The sequence below is a fragment of the Embiotoca jacksoni genome, unplaced genomic scaffold, assembly GCF_022577435.1.
Source record: "Embiotoca jacksoni isolate LCO1_2020_lvr unplaced genomic scaffold, fEmbJac1.0.p SCAF_7, whole genome shotgun sequence".
Classification (NCBI taxonomy): Eukaryota; Metazoa; Chordata; class Actinopteri; family Embiotocidae; genus Embiotoca; species Embiotoca jacksoni.
The window spans coordinates 9,741,278-9,763,716 of NW_027185425.1; the positions used below are offsets into that span (position 1 = coordinate 9,741,278).

Sequence of the window (22,439 nt, forward strand, 5' to 3'; positions counted from 1 at the left end):
CTTTATAATCACAGTGCCTGTCAATTCGAATTAACGCAGCGTCTTAGTACCACAGACTGCTTGACTTTCAGCTCTCTTTCCCAGCCTTAAAATGAAGGGTTGACCTCTCAGAGTACAATACACATGCTGGCAAAGTGAGGAATAAATTCATAGCATCCACACAGCAACAATACCTTTCAACTAATGCTAAAGTCAGTCTGATTTAAGGGACTTCCACATGGTTTTGTTATGTAAAATATTCCATTCAGTTATCTGTCAGTAAATCTGTCTCTTCTCACACACTAAAGGATGCAGGTCATCTTATGGCCTGGGTGTCAGTGATCTGTCTGTAGCCACCAGCCGTAGATTCAGACGCTGTTTGGCAGATAGATACAGTATATTGAAAGACACCAACTACCAGCTCACTCTCCTTCCTGGTTGCCCCATTTAGAATCATATTTTGCTGTTGGCCGGCAGCTTGCTTTGTGCGTGTACTCTTATAAAAGTTAATTTCAAAAACTTATTGTAAAGGTTCGTTATTTCTGAGATTTATTTTAAGACCTTTGGAGACTTCATTTGTCATTAAATAATTCAAATATACAGTATAAATGACTTATTTGTGGTTTCACTGGAGTGCTGCTTGGGTATAAGTTCTTTCAGATGAACACAACTTTAACAGATGTTTCACAACTTGCAGGTCATTCGTTTTTTTTAAAAAAACAAACTTTATTAATACTTTCTCTTCTGTTAAAAGCAGAATATATAAAAAGGATTTAATTCTAAGAGTTATTTTACAGAGCATCGTAGCATTTGCTTCAGAAAACAGAAACAAACCGCTACTTGTACAACGTGAAAAATGAAAGTCCTTCCCCTGCAGTGACTGAGCTCAACGGTGTCAGCATTAAAGAAAACAGTTTTTCTTTTCTTACCAGGAAAAAAATAAAAAGGTCTGCGTAAAGTTCATAATAATAAACACGTGTTGCTGCTACATTAAGGCCAAACCCCCTACAGACATGTGGAAAACCTCCCTGGTAAAGTGACATTTTTTTCTCTCATTTAAATATAGTCTTTGAAATTAAATAAAAATGAAAAGCTTGGCAAAAAGCAAGCAAGTATTGCACATCGAGATCTCCTAGTACCCTTCAAAATATCAAAAACTCACTAGTTCACGCTAGAGAGGATATTCATAGCTGGGGTTTTCAGAAGAAGCAGCTGCTGTTTTACGATATCTTTTGTGGCTAATCATGATTCTGCGTCCACTTGGTAGAGCCTTTTAGTGCTCTTACTTCCCACCATTCTGTGGTGAGGAAGATAGATGTGTGAATGTGGAGCAGTGTATGAAACCAGGCTTGTTGTTTTGGATTAAGTGGCAATTAATCATCACAACCTATTTTGAGGTGAGAGAGGTTGACGGAGTGTCTTCTGCGATAAAAGAGCCATCAAGACTTTGATTTGACCCCGAGATTACCAGAACGGGACCATAACAGTCTTACTAACTTTTGTGTCTCATTAGTATGCAGTGCTATATTCAGGAGCAGTGCTGCTTAGCCTCCAAATACCTCCTCATTGGCATGGAAAAAACATGGAACGTGGAAAAACAAATAATCAAATATATTAAAAAAAAATGCATTTGACTCAATTGCACCATTAAACTCTCAAATCAAAACAGAAGGTTTTAAAATGTCAGGAAGCTTTAAAAATGAAAAAAAAACAAAACAAAACAAAACAAAAACTCAGGGGCTGATATGGCGCAACCAACCAAATAAACAGACTTATATTTTGTATAGTTTTTAAAGGAGTTCATTAACACTGTCTTTTACCCCATTTACCCTGATATGGCGCAACCAACCAAAATAAAAATTCAAAAGTATAATTCCGTATCAGGTCAACTGACGCAATAATTTAAGCAACAATAAGAGACTAATCTAAAATCAGGTGGTGGCCGGGGATAATGGTGTTTAAAAGACAAAAACAGGATTTGGACACATTGACACACAACCAACAGCAACAATACCATGAACCAACCGGACGGACGGACTGACTTTCTGTCTGTCCAAAGAGAAATGACACACACACACACACACACACACACACACACGTATCGCTCTTTGATTATGCGCAGGAGTTTCTGTGTTTGGTAGTTGGTGAAGTCCAGACAGGAAACACAGATGAATGAGAATCCATCTCAATGAAATAAGTGTTTTCAGAGTCTTCAAAGTGTTCATAGTGGAGTTTTGGTGGGTTTGGTGCAGCCGTCTTTATGCGTGGTAGAGCTTGTGCTCAAACTCGGTGGTGGAGCAGCTGTGAGGAGAGGCCATGTCTCTGTGGATGGGAGCGGGAATGTTGCTGCGGTGTTGGTGGTTGTCGGTCAGCGTCAGGTTCAGGAGGCTGGTGCAGGTGGGCAGGTAGACGTGCTGGACGTGCTCCACCTCTGACCGACACACGGGACACAACTGAGGGAGAGCAAAGAAAAACGTTCAGTATTTAAAAAATAAAAAAATAAAAATAAAAAAAATCACCTGAATCTCAAGCTCATTATTAGAAATTTTCCACAGGCTAAATAATAAATGTCTACATACTTGTTCTTTATATTACACGTTGGCTTATAATACAAAATACTATAATGATTAGAGTCTGACCGATTTATTGGTTAAAGCCCAATATTGGCCTAAAGCAGATATGTTGTATCGGCGTACGTGTTGGATAACCGCATTTTATACTTCCCAGTGTTGGAATCGACCCCAAAAGTCCAGTATTAGTCGGGCTTTAATAATGATGCCCACAGCCTCACTACTTGGTGCACTACTAAGCACACACGCTCAGTGCTATCAAAGCCAATACAGCGAGGTGTAAGTTAAGAGAATACGTAGTCACAATCATACCGAGCCTCAGAATATCTCACTCAGCCAATCATCAGGTAGTTATTGCTCAGGTCATCGGACAATTATCAGTGTTAAAATGGACACTGTGACAAATAGCTCGTAGTAAAGGGCAACACAAGCTTAATGGGAAATAAATGGCCATGTTTTGGAGACTATTTCTATAATCTTTCTTCCCCTCTGGTCTGAAGTTTCTACGGACTCATTCTATTAGCTGGGTCACGTTTCCTCGTTGAGTTAATGGAAGGGAGATTTGCCTGGCTGCCATAATCCCTTCAGAACGAACACACACACACACACACACACACACACACACACACACACACACACACACACACACACACACCATCTGCCGTCACAAAGACGGGAAACATTTAGCTGATTAAGTGTGGTGACAATCAGGTCAGCAGAGTGTAAGCAAGGCTTTGGACGTTGTTTAAAGGACCATAAAAGGATGAGACGTTAGAACTAAAGTATAATTAAAGAGCTTTCAGTAAAACTGTGAACTCAAAGTAGGATGAGGTGCCTTGAGTCAAGGTCCAAATAAAACGGCAAAACTTTGATTTTCAAGCTCGTGTGGAGCTTTTTGTCTCGTTCGCTTTTATGAAGTACTACTTATAGGCTAGTGTTGACGACAGTATTTGTTGTATCGCAAATACAAGCTGCGCAACCATTTTACCCCACGTGACTTTCGAAAAGGTGAACCGATCCTCGCGAAAAACTGTGGCTGATCACCTTATCAGTCTTCCAGCGACGCGTGTGCGGACATTTCTCACCTGGAGCTGCGTTGCGCAGGTCTGGCAGCACACCATGTGGCCGCAGGGGCAGAATGCAGCGTCTATCTCCTCCTCGCAGCATAGCATGCACAACAGAGCCTCTCGGAGCTTCTGCAGTCGCTCCTGCAGGGCTCGGCTCTGCTGGCAACTGCCACAGTCCAGCCGCTCGTCCTGCTGGCTGTCCCTGCTTGGGGAGCGCGAAGGAGACGAGTGCCCTCCACTCTCGGAGCGGGACACCACGTCCACGACACCGGAGTTATAGAGCGCGCGGCGAGCGTGGTCGTACACTTCCTTGGAGGTGCGGCGGATGTCGAAAACATATTTCTTGCCCAGGTTGATGTTTTCGTTGAGGAAGAGGGAAGCCAGGTGGCCCTTAAAGTCTCTGCTGTACTGCATCATCACCGCATTGGTAACGGTGTCGCACCTGGAAAATGAAAAGATAACGCACGATTCCTGCCGTCAGTGAAACTGAGCAATATCCAATATTGATCAAATCATCTCCATATATATATCTGCAGACATACTGTATACTGCGTTTATGTAATATGCCCCTTGCACTGTTTATTTAGGCCACACTTCATCTTCATCCTGTTCCGATTCCACATTCACCACTGAAATAAACACACTTGCAGAAGGATGAAGACATGCCTGAAAAAGAATCTGCAGACTCGGCGCTAAAACCCATGAAACAAAAGGACGGGGCTGTCTTTTGTACCTTTGTACTATTTTGATTGAGAACAATTTCATAGCTCAGCCATTTGAATTGTCCCAGCTCCCTGCGCACACGCACACATATTGTCTATGAAAAAAGAAAATGCCGTTTCTAGCCAACAATAGATGGTCCTGAGCAATGTGAATTTCCATCAACACTCATTTGAGTCAAGGATGACGTTTTCTGTGTCCTACTTTGCCTGCGTTTAAAAAAAAGGGTTCATGTGTAGAAATAAGGGAGAATGGATACCATAAATAGAGGAGAACAAGTTTACAACACATTTGAAACATTTTCCTCACCGCACAGTAAACAATAAACTGCTTTACATCACCGCAACCTGCTGCTGTGGTTTCGGAAGGAAATCAGGTCAGATTGGTGAATGACTAACAACTCTAGTCCAGACTGCTGACAGACAGCCACGTTGAAACACAGAACGTTAACTGTGCCGCGTGGTTTCAGATTCATTTGAACCGTTATCTCGGCTCCCGACGTGAGCTACTGTCTTAATTTGGAGGTACTGACTTTGTGGAACAGTGCCACGTTATCAGGAAGTCTGAATTCAGTTTTTGTCAAAATGTTCCAGCTTCAGTATATAACCTCGGAAGCGCATGCGAGCCGCTGATCTTGGGATAAAATACTGGAGCTCTCACCTGTAGAAAGCGTGGGTCTCCGTGATGGCCCTGTACAGACCACTGGCTGCCCGGTTACTGATCAGCTTGAACAGAAGCACCACGCTGTCATTTGTGTCCTTGGTAACAGTCAGGTAGACACTTTTCCCCGACTGGGTGGCAATCTGGATGATGGGATAACTTATCCTAAAATGAGACGGTGACGGAAGAAATTGTTGAAGCGGGACATGCAGGTTCTGAAACCAAAAAGTTACAAAAACGTCCGATCTACTGCAGCATCCAGCGTCCCGTCACGTTACACACACACACACACACACACCTGGTGTGATATCCAAGCGGAAACCTACCTGTTGACGATGCTGAAATCCTCCTTGCAAATGGCGATGCCCTCGGGCCCGACTCCTATGGCCAGCCGTTGACCGTTAGCGTCGCGAGCCCAGTGCCACTCCACGCCGTAGTGCTCCAGACAGGAGACCAGCTGCAGGGCCTGATACTCCACTGAGCCCTGGATCGAGCCTTCCAGGGCTTTGTGTCTGGAAATGATGCTGCAGGAGGGGAAACAATGAAAAATGGAAGCTTGTGGTTTAATGAGTTTTAAGGCTCAGATTGGAAAATGACACATCATAGGAGATGATCTTGCGTCAAGGAACACCCGCAGCCACAGGTGTATTTATACAAGCAATGCAACACCAGTGTTTCACCTGTCGGAGTTGCGCACACGCACCATCAGGCAGAAAGCTCCGACGTCTCTTATGACAGCTGTCCATATTAGATCAGTGCTTTATCAGTATAGAAGAATGATTCTTTTAGCCATTAGAGAATGCTGAATTGGCAGATGGAGCTTGATAATATATAGATTGTCTGAACATGTAAGGAACAGTGCCATGGGCACAACAACTGGGTCCACCAGGCACTTCAAAAGGCTGCAGATACAAAATGGAGACACTGCAGTCTGGATTAATTACAAGCAGTTGTAGGCAGGGGATACACTGCTGAACGAAGGGTTTATGAGAGGATAAGAAGGGATGTGGTGTTCACAGTTTCCTGTTGCGTTGTCAGATGTTTGATGATGCAACGGGATCTGTGTTCTCAGACTTTAAAACCTTAAAAGTAAAACTCTTGTCACAGTTGTTTTTGTTTACAGAGACAATGTTCAAGATAGGCAGTGAGAGGTTGTCAGTGAAACTTTGTAAACACATGCTATCTGATCTCCCGTCTGCTAATCACGCACACACGGCTGTGATGTACTCTAATCTAATGTCGTTCACCTCGTAAAAAGGTTACTGATTAAAATTAAAAGAAAGGCGCCTCAAATTATACAAATGCTGTAAAACATAACAGACGGCATTAGTTAAACTCTGTTTAGCAGGGTTTTTTTTTTTTTACTAAAAATTTTTTTGTGCTAAAGACAACATTCTGATGTCGTAAATTCAATTTACCAACAGCTGAAATGTGTCCTCCATGGCTCAGTGCCATTATCCACTATTGACTTTTCATCACATCGCTGTGGGGTGGACCAGTGCCTCCCTCAGAAAGTGAGAGGGCAGAGCTTCAGGAGCACCGAAGCAGATAAAAGGTCACCGGGTTGTAATGATAGTCCGAGAGGACAGAGTGCGCTGCTTTGCATGTTTAAAGGATATTTAAATCCCTTCTGGTCGGGGTGATTCTTACTACAGGCAAAAAAGTGACGACCTCTTCCGTGAGAGTGCAAGCCATGTATTCACAATTTAACCATTTCTTAGTGGACAGTCCGAGACATTTGGAAGCCCGTGTTGGGTATCTCGGAGAGTGTTGTACCTGTTGATAGTGGCAGTGCTGGGCTCCTCGCCACACAGCTCTGAATACCAGTACTGCGCTGTGTTTTGGTTGTAGTCCCCGAACTCCGCCTGTGCCAGGAGAGCACTCAGCTCCTCTGCTTGTTCTGAGCCCATACGCAGGTGACCGTTGTGGAGGTCCTCCTTCACGTGCATGAAGAAGATGTGTCTGGTGGACAGAAGGGAGAGTGGGGGGAGAAAATATGAGAAATATTATTACCAACATTATGATCTATATAAAGATGGGTCTCCTTGAACGCATTTAAACTAAATGAACAAACTTAGCCTCCCTGCCGTCGTGCACACTCGCAAACAAAGCCCACTTGAATTGAACGGCTAACTTCCATGAGTGATGGTCGAGGAGTTGCCAGAGCAGATGGTCATTGCGAGGCTTGAATTTCACCAGGTGTTTGAGTGTGTAAGCGTGTGTGCAGCTGACACTGGTTTCCTCGGTTTCAATCGCTTCCTCAAAACTAGAACTTCCTTTCAGTGTAATTTCATTGGAACCGGAGGCTCAACAAACTGAAAGTTGAAGGAAGGCTGTTGTCTCCAGTATAGACTGTACTTGGACTTTTACGGTGGTGAGTCAGTGAGGGACTGGACTTGCAGTATACTGCTGGGCCTACAACAGGCAGCACCACTGTTATACAGTACGGTAAGTTTTCATGTTGAATCCACATCTCTTCCTCTGTGGCTTGTTTAAAAAAAAAAAAAATGCAATACAGCCACCTAAACCAAGTTACTTCTAATCTTTCTTTGCCTGACATGAACAATTATTGTTCAAAATGAGGCGGATTTATGAAGTGACAGTTTTGAAAACAGTTCAAAGATTAACGGTGATCAAAAACAGCAATTGTTATTGTTTGGGCTGCATGATTAAAACTAGAACACCGAGTTCTGGTGTGGCCAAGGAAAACAGCCAAATTCTCAAAAAAATAAGCCCTGGCAGGTCTTTCCATTGTTTTGACCCGAAGATGTGAAGAATTCCTTCCTTCTAGCAGCAGGAGACAAGACGTCAACAGGAGAAACACCCAGACTGACTCAATCCTTACATCATGAGTAGCTCTGAACTGCAGTAACCTTAAGAGATCCTTCCCCGAGTTGACTTATAGCCCAGTAACCTTAAAGAGAATGTACGCCAGCCTGCTTCAAGTCACCTGGCTCTCAAACCAGTTGGGCAGCTTTCAACTGGACTGGAATTGTAAACATCTTGATTTTTCCGTCATTGTTCTCTTCTCACAGCCCTCTACGTTAAACCCAGCGTCATACCCCGTTTTCTCTCTCTTCAATTATTTCTGCCCTCCATATCCTGATGTGATAGACTAAAAGCACACTGCGCCTGAAACTGCTTGTTATTTCCACTCAAAAGGAAATCTCCCTTAAGGCCACAGTTCTCTTTGAAGCACAATGCTAAGGGAGACATTTCCATGTGTGCAAATCAGGTCATACCGTGACTTGAGGATAGTTGCGAGGGTTTACAGGGACGCTTCGGGTGGAGGGGGGAATATAGCGCATATCAACTCTTTCATTGAGTTCATATTAACTCATCATGTTGTTCTTGTAGAAAATCCATCACAGTAAGTTGTGTGATGTTTCCTCTGTCATCGTATAGAACTAAAAAAAAACAAAAAAAAAACACTTTTGCAGGAGCAGCAGACACCTGGTGACCAAACACACACACACACACACACACACACACACACACACACACAGTGTATTGCAACTCCTTTAAAAACACAACAACACAGACACACCCAATCCAACGCACACTCGCAGTGCTTCCAAGGAGTATCAACGGCAGCAAAAGCAGCTGTGAGGCACATAAACAAAGTCAGTCTACACCACCCCTGATAAAGCCAGACTCTAACAACGAAGCCCCGTAGCTGACTGGCCTCAGGCATAACAAACAGTGCTTTGATATGGTGTTAAACATCCCATTCCCTCTGACACACACACACAAACACTCCGCTCTATTGTGTCAGGCCCAGCAGGCGTCATGTGATGGAGCGCTGCTAGTTTGCTACCTGCCTCATGCAAAACAATAGGGCTTGCTTGACTGGGAGTTTACTACAGGTTGCCGACAAAAGGTTACTGTAGGGCGAGCTGCGGAGGTTACTGTAGTTCAGGCGGGGATTGGCAAGAGGTTAATATTGGGCGCTCCACTTTAATATATGTATATTTAAAAAAAAAAAAAAAAAAAAAAGCAGCCTTCAGGACGAGTCTCGGCCCGTTGATAGTTTGTCGTCGAGTCGATGACAAAATAAGAAACACGAGGAGGCATATTGGGTTTAACCTCTGTGTTGTCTGTGACCACGGTATGCACTCTTGGCCTGTACAGTAGACCGCTGAGCAAGAGATCAGACTCCTGCCTTCACATTTTTGTGGGCATCCATATGCGTGTAACAGGTGTGCGTGCTTTGCTGAGCTCAGGCCAAAACTGAAATGACCATCTGGAGGAAAACATCTATTAAATGCTGTACCGTAGAACGAGTCGCGCAATTCTAGATCCCCGGTAGCCGTTCCTGTCGGACTGCCCCGAGAGCCGTCAAATACACGTGCACAAGAACATCGCAAACGCAACAATCAAAACTCGCCACACAACTCTTGTTATTAAAAACGACAATAACGTAACAAAACATACCACGGCAAACACTATTCTATCAACTCAAGTACAATTTTTCTCCAGTTGTGACTGAGTTTGTAGCCCGAATTGAAAGGCTCAATATCACTTTACCATAAAGTAGAGGGAAGATGTGACAATAATTACATGTGTATTTCATTTAATTCATGTATTCTTAGATGTATTTTCATGTTGTGTATGACAGTTTTAGCCTCATCATGTCAGACCGGACTGAGGGGCAAATAAGAAATAAAAATAAAATTTAAAAGCGATAAATCGGCTTATTATCATATACGTACAACGAGTACGCCTACGCCTTGTCGGATGATATCGGTAAAAAAAAAAAAAGTTTAGAGAATCTATAGGCTATCTCGTAAAACTCTCCAGGGAAAGAAGCAGATGTTTATCAGTCTCTGAACAACCTCTATGGGAGACCGTTTCAGTCCACAGAGGACCGTCTCACCGTCAGAATTGATTGGTCAGTAGGCGGTACTTTGGTGCGTTTTGATCTGAAATCTTGAACATAACCTGCTCCGGAGCAGGTTAGCTCTGCAGCATAAGTTACCATGGTGACGTATCCCGGTAAGAAGTGGACCAGCGTCGTAACACTGAAAACCCGGAGTTTAACCTGAAGTTACCTCGATAACCGCAAATCCTGCTTCGTAGTACAGGTCTCGGGGAGAAGCATGAGCCCAGAAATTGACATCATCTCCCAACATGGAGTTTTAGACTGATTTGTTGACGCAGGCTCAATGAGATAATAATTATTATTTATTTTTTTTAAACTACCAATTTCTTTTGCGGTTGCCTTTTTCAAAAATTATTCTTGAGGGAAAAACATGAGACCTATACGCGAGAATAAATATGTTTGGCCACACTTTAAAAAAAAAAAAAAAAAAAAAAGATGAGACGTTAGACATTTACAAACCCATCAGGTTTACACATCCGTAACCAAGGCGACAAGAGACAACAGAACGGATAAATGAACCCCTCTTGCTCAAACAAATGGTTTTCTGAACAGATGAGCCAACTGTGACTCTCTTGAGAGGGACTTGTCTAGACTGGATCAAGGACTTGAAATCTGTCTCTTGCTGGGACGTGACGATGCCACGCAGCACTGGACTCGCGCTCAAGAAGCAGTTTCTCAGAAGCCAGACGTCTCAACGGTGTGCCTCAGCGTTGATTCACCATGTCAAAGACCAGCGCATGCTATTATTCAGACGCTCGTGCATCATTGCAGAGAGAGGTGACCTTCTAACACTGCGGCCGGCATCACAGCTTTGCCTTGTTCTCCAGGCTGACCCTCACCGACGCACCGACTGAATGCCAGGAAGTCTGTGCGGAGACCAAAGTCTCCTGGCCCACTTCTACTGTATTACATTGTGTACAGCACTTGGCTTTGTCCTTCACAGAGATAACCCATAATCAAAGTCTTAAGAGGCTTACTCATTTGCCGTCATAGCACTGCTGTGAATGTTAACCGTGCACAGGTGAAAGAAATGGTATTCCACGCAGTGTCAGTGGGGGAGGAGGGGGGAGGGAAAGGTCATGTCGGGGGCCGCAGGAATGTTTGAGTATTTGATTGCCTGGCTGGAATAATTCAATTAAAGCAAGCCTGAACCCTGAGAAATATCTGAAAATAGGTCAGTGGCTGCAAAGCCGGGCTGGGGGAAGAGGAGATGAGGATGAGATAATTCAAGTTTTTCTGTTCATTTCTTCAGTTGAATTTATAAACGTTCCAAATTGAGACAAAAAAAAAATGCAGTGTTTGTGCATTTTTTTTTTTAGCAACTCTGCTGAAACCAGATACATATGTATATACTCTGGTGCAAGAGAAAAAAAAGAAAAAAAAAAAAGAACAGAACTCATTACCAAGTCAACTAAACTCTCTCCAGTCTGTTCCGCCCAGCTATTAAAAAAAAAAAAAAGTCTCATTTTAATGTTTTCTGCCCCAACACAGTGTGCAGAGTGTCAATCGGTTCACCATGCAGAAGAACAAAACGTCCCCACCAACTGAAACCCAACACCTCTGCCTAGAGACTACACTTTCACCCAGCCAATCACCAGCAGACTTTCAGACCTCATCGGTTGGACTCGCAACAATGCGGTTTGTAAGCAAGTCAAATAACACTGCCAGAAGCCATGTGCTGTGAGGTTACTAGCAGTCAATGAACTATAGTAAACTTTGCGCAGCATCTTTTCCCAAGTTATTGCCTGAAACTATAAAACAATTTTTAATCTTAGACATGCAACACAAGCTGAACTGAAAGCTGCTCAGCAATAAAACAAAAGAAGCTGTTTGTGTGCTAAATTCCTCGTGTTACAGCCTGGTGCTCTGTACTAGATTTTGAAACAGTGATTACAGCCAAGCATCAATTCCAAGTTCAGGCACCAAACAAATACAGCACTCCTGGATAAAGGCTCATGTTATTTGTAAAACAAACAAACAAACAAAACAAAAAACAGGGCTATGTTACTGAAACACACAATAAACTGAGCAGGCAAGAGACTCAGAGAAGCTATAAGCGAAAATTACTGATGGTGGAGGATGTTGATAGAAACTTTGTTGTGCTTGCAAATGCCTAAAGACCCACAAGCACGTCATGTGATCTTTGGCGTGATCGTCTCTGGAGCTTCCCTCGGTGTGCTGAAAATGATAACTTGCGTGTGCCCCGAATAAATTACCTCAAGCGTGTAAAACGTTCAGATGAAGCGGTGGTACGTGAATTCAGTCAGAGAAAAGGCTCTCTTCTCAGTTTCAACTGGAGATCTAATACTGCAATTTCATGTCGTAAAAACAGAGAGTGCAGCCGAGTTCAGGCGTTTCTTCATGCATTGCCAAATTTGGCTGCACTCCGCCTGCACTAAAAATATGTGGCTGTTAAAGTTATTAAATGATGATTAATAGAAAAGTGTGGCTACATAAATACAGAGTCAATGCTTCCCCCTTTTTACTCCCCCTCGGTCGATCCAGAGTTCATAGACAAGGAAAGCCCCAGGACAAATCAATAGGATCTTATATAATTGATGGGATTACATAAGAAAGAAAGAAAAATGTCCTGTGAGAGCAATGACAATCAATAGTGCAGAGTCCTTCAAGTCAGACTTAAATACTTTTAGTCTGCCATTGTTTCCATCACAGAACAAACTGTTTAACAAAAATCGGACATGTTTGTCCTCGAGTCTGCGTGTCTGTCTTTTTACTTGCGTCACGCTCTCCTAGTTTTAGCTAGGACTGTAAGTATTCAAAGGCACAATGATTAAAACACTTCTTCTGTAGTTAAATCTCCTGGTTTGGATTTGAGTTACAGATAAGCTGAACCCCTAGAGAGGTGAGCAGGTTAACAATCAGGACCTCTGATAAAGCTTGCGCAAATCGCTGTGCCCTTTGAGGGTTTTCAGCGTTTGCCTGATCAGAATGCTAAATACGAGGGCTAATGAAGGGGAAAACATTCACATATTTAAACCAGAAACACCCCCCCGAGCAAGTGGTGCTTAATGATGCAGATAATACAGGCTGTTGTTGAGGCCCATGGGTCGGCATGCCTCAACCAATAACAAGCGTTATTCCAAGCAGATCAGTTGATACGTCGGATGTTTGACACGCAATTCTGAGCTGCTTTTGTAGACACCAAAATGATGAGGCCGAGAAACTACTGAAAGCACCTTCAGTGCAAAACTTGTTTTGTGGCTTTGCTTAAAATGGCACCTCGAAAGTCATGTGATGCTCAAAAACAGAAGCTGAGAGAGCAGAGAAAAGCCGAGAGCAGAGCCAATTTCATGCATTTGCAAAAAGTGTATTAAGCAAGCTTGGAAAGGCAGACTTATAAAACAAGCCTGGGAAAGAAGGGCAAATAGAAAATCTTAAAGCAATGAGATTAAAAAAAAAAAAAAGAAAAAGAAAAAAAGCTTTTAGAAGCAAAGGGACACGGCTGCCACACATGCAAGCTGAACCTAAACCTCACAACTCAAAACGGTTGAGAGCGTTAGAAAGAGCCCATCCAAAACGTTATTAACACTAGGTAATGTATTACTTATTGCAAAAACATTATCATACAGTTTTGTTATTAATCGACTACACGGCTGTATTATAAACCCGCCTGTACGCACTATGTTTTTGGTTTAAATACTAGAAAAAAAAAAATGTAGCCTTCAGTCTGGATAGCACATTTTCCAGCACAACTAGACCCTTACCAAAAAGGGAAACGGCTTAACAGCACGCACCCAAAAAGGCAGCTGCATGTGAGCATGAACAGTCGAGTGACCTGCGAGGCTTTAACGTGGCACCGGAGTACACAGCAGCTTATATAAGCAGCTCTGCGCAGGTTCAGCAGGTTATGTAATAAAGGCCTATAAGAACGGCGTGGAGACAGGGCGGGCGGGCGGGCGGCCGACCCCTCGTATGAAACTTGCAGCAACCGCGTTGGCCTTTGCCTTGTCCGTTCTCTGCCGAGAACATTTACTCGCACGCACCAGCTACTTATGGAGCTACTGCACATTATTCAGCATCCTAAAGAATTAAACACGCGTTTAAATGGTTGTGAAAAGGGCCTGTTGGCATGCGACCCACTAAAAATGTGTGTCCCGCTTGCTGGCCTGTGAAAATGTCTGCAGTCAGAGCAACTTGTGTGGAGGCTGTGCTAGATAAACCAGGTCAAAGGTGAAAGCACTAAAAAAAACCAACAAATGGGACCCTGCCAGGTCTTCGAAGCACTAATTTACTCAAAAACAACAACAACAACTTTACTACCGCCTTTTGCCATGAAAACAAATTCACAACATTACATTTCAAAGAAATGCCATGACTCTGAATGTAGCATAGTATGCTACTACTGTGTCATCAACATCTCGCCCCGATTTGTGGAATGAATGCCAGAGTTTCGCCCCCACCTCTTCAACATCGTCGTGTCTGAGCAGATGGATGGCACGAAGGCTGCGCCAAAATTAAACACATTACTTGACAGCATGGCGGTATATGCCATGTGTGAGTATTTTATTAGTGGCAACCCCACATACCCTCGCCTGTCATCTCGCGTCTTTATCTCACCTTTTTTTTTCCACAACGGAACAGCCCCCCCCCCCGCCCGCCCGCCCGACGCCAGCCATCTGCTGATAACCCCTGCTAATTTAGTGGAGGTCAGAGCGCAGGCAGCCAAGTGTCCTCCGTGCTCTCTCCCTCCCTCCACACTTTGCTTTCACTTTCCTCTTCAAAAGGTTGCCAAATATGGGCCAGCGTGGGGGTGGGGGTGGTGTTGGGGGGGTGGGCGGTGGGTGGTGGAGAGGACCGACTGGAGAGTAAGCAGGGTTTATATCCAACAGTGACAAAGATGTGACAACAAAGAGCAAAGTTGATGTCTTTATAGAGTGGAGTGAAGAAGGAGGGAGAGGGAGCGAGAAGAGGCAAATCAAATGAACAGCGCTGATGGCATGCTGCATATGTGTGTGTGTGTGTGTGTGTGCGCGTGTGTGCGTGTGTGTGTGTGTGTGTGTGTGTGTGTGTGTGTGTGTGTGTGTGTGTGTGTGTGTGTGTGTGTGTGTGTGTGTGTGTGTGTGAGGGAGGACAAGAGCAGAGTGGTGGATCTTAAAAGGACACCAAACAGGTTTCAACTCGAGTGTGTCCTCCATCCACATCCACGCTTCCAGTCCTGCGATATCAAATACTTGCGAGACCACCTGGGGGTGAATTTAACATGCACGCTATCACTTTGGATTCGGTGTGTTAAACGGGTTTTTCTGGACTGGTTCCGAGGGCTGTGAATGCACTTTCTATTTATAGTTTCAAATGGAACTGGGGGAGGCGAATACTGACTCAGGATCTAGTCTAGTCTTGTCAAGGCTTGTTACTTTGTTCCGATTATACGTTTTGTTTTTAATAATCTAGGCAAACGGTAAGGCGAGATGTTTCTTTTGATTGCAATTGTGTTGCTTAAAATGTAACTATTTTATCACAGATGCATGTGATTCAAAATAATAATAATAAAAAAAAATCCCACAAAGCGGTAGTGAAATTTGTATCCTTTCAAAAAAAGATCTCACAAGCATCACTATCAAACAGCTGCAAGTATGACTAGCAATGACCACATATTCCTGTGGGAAAAAAAAACAACAAAAAAAAAACTACGAGGAAAATACCCGACACCGGCCTTTTTACAATCTGCATCTGCAAAAATGTCAAATGGAAGGCTTTTGTTCAAACAAAAAATGGTCACAACAAGTGAGACAAAAAGTTATTTTGAGTTGAATGGGAGCAGTGACAAGAGGTCCTGGCTGTCACAGAGGGTCCCTGGGGGCCGGCTCAGAGCAACACACAGCCTCAGAGCTGCTGGATCACATTTCCTGCCTGCCGCTCTACCAAAATGACCTGTAGTAACCCCGGAAAGGACTCGGGGTAGAGGTTACTACAGGGCATTTCCACTGTATTGGAAACAAAGTGATCAGATTATGGCCTGTGAGCTCGCTAATGGTGGTTTCGTTTGTTTCAGCACATGCTCATTGCAAGTCGCGTAGTCACGACTAAATAGAACAATTTATATCTGAATATGAAACACGGATGACTTTCTCTGGACTTTTCCAGAGAAGGTGTCACGATGAGTTCCATGTTCAAGGAAGAGAATGTTTCATCAAGGAGGTAATTAAATACAATTAGATCTGGTCTAATGCCCATGAATGTCCTGGGCATTAGACCAGTCATGCTGGTAAACATACCTAGTCTGTTCCTGCAGAATGAGATGGGGCTCCACAAAGAACTTGACCCGCAGCCTCAGCCGACAGGGCGCCACATTATCCATCTGCTGGCAGATGCGATTCCTCAGATTCAGCCACAGGTTCTCTCCTTTGCTGCCTGTGAACTGCAGCCCAAAGTAGTCCACTTCAATTACGCCCAACTTTCGACAAACCTGGAAAGAGATGAAAGAAAGGGGGGCACAAAAGTTGAAAGCAATTGAAAAAGGATCCAGAAACCAACTGTGTGGAAAAGAGTATAAAGGGACATATCAAATCATTCAGACAGGAGGCTTTACAGTTATTGTTGCCTACAAAGTGTGACTTTTCACCACAGGGTAGTATAATAAGGTCACTAAACATCTTAAAAAGGGCTTCAAATCTTTTTTATTTTCATGGATTAATCTGTTGATTATTCGATTCGTTTTTTTGGTCTTAATAATGTGAAAAATGGCAACCGGTGCTTCCTATAGTCCAAAGTGCTGCCAGAAATATCATATTTTGTCTTAACCATCGATCCACAAACAAAAGATCTTTAGTTTACTATCATAGAGGACTACAGGAACCAGAAGACATTCACATTTAAAGAGCTGCATTGAGAGAATTTGAGCATTTTCCCATAAAAAAAAACAAAAAGACTCAAAGAGGAAACAGTTGGAGATTAATTTTCTGTCAATCAACTCAGCAATACACCAACTACTCATTACAGCTCTACAATAGCAGCAGGTTAAGGTGTCCTTTATTAAAAACAATCCATTCTAGGTTTTTCATTCCAGTGACATGTGGAAAGGATAAACAGAATATAATCATCAGTGAAGTTTCAGCAGATTTTCTGCAAACAAAAAAGTGCTTTCATGACATTGTTCGTCTGCTACTCCAGTGATACGTTCACACATATATAAAACCCATTAATATTCTAAAGCTCACTATTGCTTGGAAGCGAACTTTGGAGGCTCTCCCGGGGAAAAGGGGCTCATCAAACCCGCAATCCCACGCCCCCTCGGCGGCAGCGGCCATGAGGTTATTACATAACCGCTGGTGGGCATCCGAAGGGAGCCCGGAGGCTGAGATAAAACTCATTCATATCCACGGCAAGTTGGGAATACGCCATGCATACGAAACGGCTTTTTTTTTTTTTTTTTTAATATATATATATATATATATATATATATATATATATATATATATATATATATATATATATATATATATATATATATAAAATTTTATTTTATTAGCAGGGACGAAATTATGGAAGAAAGTTCCTCTGCTACCCTTGCCGTGTCCACTTTGGAGGGAAAAAGAGGTGAAAACAACTTAGTTGAGAAGTCTCCGTTTTGAGTGAAGCGAAAGGTGCAGCTCGCAAAAGGCAGAAACAAATGAACTCGAGTAACCTCCGGACAAAGCCATCTGCCTCTGACTAAGCAGGTAGAGGTGACTGTCGGCAGTTTCTCGCCAACGTGTGGAAACTTCCCGACACGCACATAAGAGTCATACATCGGCAGTGAATCGAAATGTTCATATTTCATTATTTAAAACAAATGCATCTTTTTTTTTTTTTTTTTTTTTTTTTAAGCGCGCAGAACATTTTGTTTCGTCCGTCCTTGTGTGAAACAGTGAAGTACATGCATTGGTAGTTTTGCTGCTGCTGCTGCTCTCCCAACTACACACAGTGAAGCAGTGAATACTTATTAAAATCGTGCACAATCTGGGTTCCCCTTAATCTTCACACTTCCCGGGCTATTTGAATCACAAATAAGCGACGAACCCATCAAATCATGAAGTTTAGGAAAATGGAAAGTTTTTCGACTAGTTGAGAGCACCGCGGACCGTGAAACCGTGCTTTAAAATATGTTATCATTCTAAATAAACGTGATGTGTATTTATTTAATCGCAGCCTACCTTGCTGAGACAGTCTTCGCCGTTCGCCTTCGCATCAACTTCTACTTCCATCACCACCGAATCCGGACGAGTAACGTGGCAGAGCATTTTGGCCGCCTTCCGTAAAAAAAAAATCTTTGGTGCACCACTCTTTAAAACGATTTAAAAAAAAAAAAAAAACCAATTCTCGAGCCTTCTCAGAAACCCTCTTCATCAAGCCTTCATCACTTTCTTAGCCCTTTCACTCCGTGTGGCGAAGCTTCAGCCACCAGCTGTAGGGTATATCAATGAAACGCCACGCACAGCGCCGCCTACTTTGCAGCTGTCCAATGGCGTCCGGTTTGACATCGTCGCTGGAAAATGTTCACCAATCGAAAGTCGTGTTACATCCGCACACTGCTCCGGCTCGAGTTCACCTCCTGTGCCTCGCGGTGTGAGGAGTCCGCTGCGCCCTCATCTGGCGCCTGTTGCGCCAAAAGTGGCTTCTTTTTTTTTTTTACACTCACCTGCTCCTAATGAATTAGACATTTCAGCCAACTCCAGCACATCTCGGGGTGAGTTTAATGGCTTGTGTACGGTTTCCCTCCTCGGTTTGTGTGAATAATGGATGGCAATACACTCCAGAAATAGCTGTTATAACGGAAGAACCTTCCGCCTCGGTAGTCTGCTGTTGCTGTCCTAAGCTTTAATGCATTTTTCATTTTGGTAGCTTCGTTGTTTCCCCACTTACCCACCACTTTTCTATAGAATTGTAAGCTTGTGTTACAAGGAATTTTTTTTGTCCTTGAACCGGACTGTCAAAATGACAGTGGAAACTTTAAAAAAAACAAAAAAACAATTACGTTATAGGGCATTATCAAGGTTGGGAACAAAGGGCTGAGATAAAAATGTTGGCGTTCTTCAGTACTGATAAGAAGTCTGATCAAATGATAATGAGGTTATCGGGATCAAAGTTGTTTGGCATCTCAACACGTTTAACATCTGGCCTCATTTAAAAGGTTTTTTACACTGACAGCTGCTGTAGCCTCAATGTTAGCTTCCTACTTTGGTGGTTGAAGGTGTATCTCTGTCTACATCAATGACTGAAAGAGATTAAATAATTTAATATTTATGCTACCTCATCACTTCCATGGCACTTACTATTTTGTGACATACATTATTCAGCAACTAAATCTTGCAATGTCTTCGGTGGGAGACAGCCTAGGCCTGAAGACACTGCAGAAATCTGCAGCCACACTGGGGAGACATGGTGTTGAGCCAAGCTGTTTTTGTAAGCCACGGGACATTTTAGAGTCCAGGCTGTGTGCCTCTCCATATTTTGGTACTCTCCCACCACTGCATTCCTGATGTCGCATCATTGACTCATAACAAGAGGAGATCCTCAACACCATCACTTCATCAGTGGAATGTAAATATTCATTTTGACATACTGCATGCATTCAGATGCATATTGTTTGCATGTGTTTCTGTGGCTGTGTATCTAGATCTTTTTTTCAACCGATCAAGATAGAAATTATGACGACAAGGAGGCAATTCCCCCCCCCCCCCCCCCCCCCCCCCAGCTTTGCTTTGTCTGTAATTTTTGGGCTGGTGTTGGTTCATAGTCATCATATTCCTAAATTTTACCTGCGGACATCCAAGTCCAAGGAGTTTTGTCAGATGAGAATCTTGCATTTGTTCATTCATTTATGACATCAAAGTTTCCTGGAAAGTTATGCACTGTTTTTGCAACCGCGAGGAACATCATGTTCCTCAGATTTGCCAAACCTGCGATAACGATAAATCAATTGAGCACCGACAACATCACTATGGCCTCAATTACATAAACAAAATAAGACGAATGAGGCAAGTTTTTCATCAGCTGGTTCGAAGGGAAGATGCACATTAATAGGTTACACCGTGTACACAGTGAACGACGGAAAGAAAAAGTATGATCAATGCTTCCACGAAGAATGAAGGGCACGCTGTCTATACCATGAAACCAGGCTTATTGGGTTATCGTGTAAAAGTGGCTCACATTTGATATTATTGATCACCATAAGTATAACTATGTGAAATGTTCCCAGGGGTCATTTCGTTTGGCTCCGCCTCAAAGACGTGCAGCCTCCTCCAGACAAGAGTTGGGTTGAACAGATTTCATCGGCTGTAACACGTATGCGTGTCTCCTGTGTGATAAGGTCAGTCGGTCCGTTTGCCCCGCGGTGATGTAAGGAAGTGTGCAGTGACTGAGCGTCGGGACATGAGGTCTGAGCAGACACCCGTAACCATAAATGGAGAGGCGGAGAAGATAGTGAGTGACCTATCATCCTCTGTCGACGGTGGACTCGAGGTGTACACGCACACACACACACACACGCACACGCACGTCCACTCTTGTACTCTACTACTACACGTAGCGTTCTGGCAGGCACTCAGCTGGTGTGAGTCGGTTTTTGGTTTTATCTTATGAGCTTCCTTTCTCTGTTTCACAGCCCTCCAAAATGCAACACGCATGCATTGCTAGAGTAACGAGGCAAACAGAGAAACATTTGTGGCAAACGGAAAAATATATTCTGCTGCTACAAGTTCTTGTGGTCACTATAATCTTTGGTCTGACTTAAATCATTTATATTTAATTTACTATATTAACTAATACATTTGAGAAACATTGTGGTTTCTAGATGTAGCAGATTTAAGTATTTGTGCATTCGGCTGATACACCGTGATACTGCAAGAAACCGCCGAATTATTTGCACAAATCAAAACTGCACATTTGAAATGCACATGACAGCAGCGGTAACACAAATCAGAAAGGATAGAGGAGAAAAACAAAACATTCATTAAGGCTCCCGTTTTGAACAGCTAGGTCAATTTGGAGGGAAGGGCATCTTTGTTTTTTTTTTTTTTTTTTGCCATCTGGGCTCTCGCACAAACACAGACCATTTGCAGACTCCTGGTTTGCGGCGAGGTATGACATCATGTAATGTGACATCACTTCCCTCTGAGGCAAGTCAGCCCTCACTCGACTGGAGCGTGAACACATAGCCACGCATGGGCTTTGGTGTGTGTGTGTGTGTGTGTGTGTGTGTGTGTGTGCGAGTGCGAGTGTGAGCACATGACATCACAGCGTCATCACTGCCCAACTCCGTAGCCAAAGCTGTGCCTCTTCAAGCAGAGATTATGTCAGAAGGTGCCAGGCTAGCAGAGCTGCTGCGGCTGTTGTTATTGTTGCGATAGCCTTGATTACATCCCTTCTTTTCTTTCAACCTATCGCTGTTAATCCAAAAGAAGAGTACCGGAACGGGCAGCTGACAGATTAAGGAAAAGGAGTTTGGCAAAGCATGAGAAGAGGCCAGAGGGCGAGCAGCTCCTCTGAGTCGGAAGAGAGTCGACGGCCACGGTCAAAGGATTCAAACCATCAGTCGTCACCGTGTGGATCCTCGTCAGATGAAGAGTCATCGTCACTCTCAGATGTGGAGGCAGAGAGTGCGATGAAACGGAGTCAGGGGTTCAGCAGCTCTTTCAGCTTTGAGGAAGATCAGCAGCCGCAGTCAAGGGATGAGGGCAGAGAAGAAGAACTGTCACCAAAGAACTCTAATGGAGTATCCGTCACTGAGATGGTGGAGTCGGAAGTCGCAGCAGAATGCATGCAGACGGAGAAAAAGGACTCTTTGTGTGACACAAATCAACCAAGGTCAGGTTTATTCCGACCTCAAGAACTATGGCTGGCAATGACAAGATGCCTGTCCCTCCGATGGCCTCCTTGTTTATCCATCTACAGGCAGAGTAACAGGAAATTAGCCTTTCAAGTGGACCTCAACCAATCAGAGGACACGCAGTCATCTTTCAGCTCCGGATCCACCAATGAGAGCTCTTCAAGCACATTTACCTCAGATGACAGAGATGCGCCATTGGCCAAACGCGAGGAAGAAGTCGGGAGCAGAGGGGTTAAAAGTGGTCCACCCACTCGTCGAGGGATTTCTCGTTCCTCCCCCAGATTACCAAGAACCAGACAAGTTACAGACTCGATGTTGGCGTCAATGATCTTAGAGAAAGAAATGTTCCTGAGGGTTGAGCTGGTAGATTCGGGCGAGGAGAGGGATGATTTACGGTACCGGGCAGAGTGGAAGTTGTCAGAGAGAACTAAGGAACTGGCAGAGGGAGTCTGGCTCTCTAGAAGCTATGTAATGAGGGATTGACCCGTCAAGTTAAAAGGGTTTGGTTGCCTGTGACGGGGTAGCCTTTACATCATGCACTCCTCTGGTTAGATCGATGGATTATTATAATCATCTAATCTCAGTTAGTGTGACTGCTGATCAGAAATGGACCAGATTTCGGTGAATAATCAGTAAGATTGGTGTCGCGTGTTGATGTGTATACCACTGCGTGCTGATACTAACCGTTCCGATACTAATGCAGTGACTGTAGCTAACTAATTAGAAATGCTATT

General features: G+C 43.6%; 1 protein-coding gene across 1 annotated transcript; it reads right to left on the reverse strand.

Moving 5' to 3' along the window:
* Nucleotides 1-680: 680 nt before the first annotated feature.
* On the reverse strand, nucleotides 681-18,249 carry mylipa (myosin regulatory light chain interacting protein a). The gene is made up of 7 exons (XM_069176605.1): nucleotides 18,032-18,249; nucleotides 16,115-16,305; nucleotides 6,773-6,958; nucleotides 5,323-5,520; nucleotides 4,997-5,161; nucleotides 3,635-4,058; nucleotides 681-2,432 (listed from the first exon to the last, which is right to left on the reverse strand). The coding sequence occupies exons 1-7, from the start codon at nucleotides 18,116-18,118 to the stop codon at nucleotides 2,238-2,240; spliced, it is 1,446 nt and encodes a 481-aa protein (XP_069032706.1). The 5' UTR covers nucleotides 18,119-18,249; the 3' UTR covers nucleotides 681-2,237.
* Between the last annotated feature and the right edge of the window lie 4,190 nt (nucleotides 18,250-22,439).

Bases quoted from the DNA above. Each gene is read 5' to 3' on its own strand.
- mylipa (XM_069176605.1), bottom strand. From the start codon at position 18,118: ATGCTCTGCCACGTTACTCGTCCGGATTCGGTGGTGATGGAAGTAGAA. The intron at 5,521-6,772 runs GTACAACACTCT...CCCCTCCTGCAG, and splicing joins AGCACTGCCACTATCAACAG to CATCATTTCCAGACACAAAG. The intron at 2,433-3,634 runs GTGAGAAATGTC...GCTCTCCCTCAG, and splicing joins CCTGCGCAACGCAGCTCCAG to TTGTGTCCCGTGTGTCGGTC.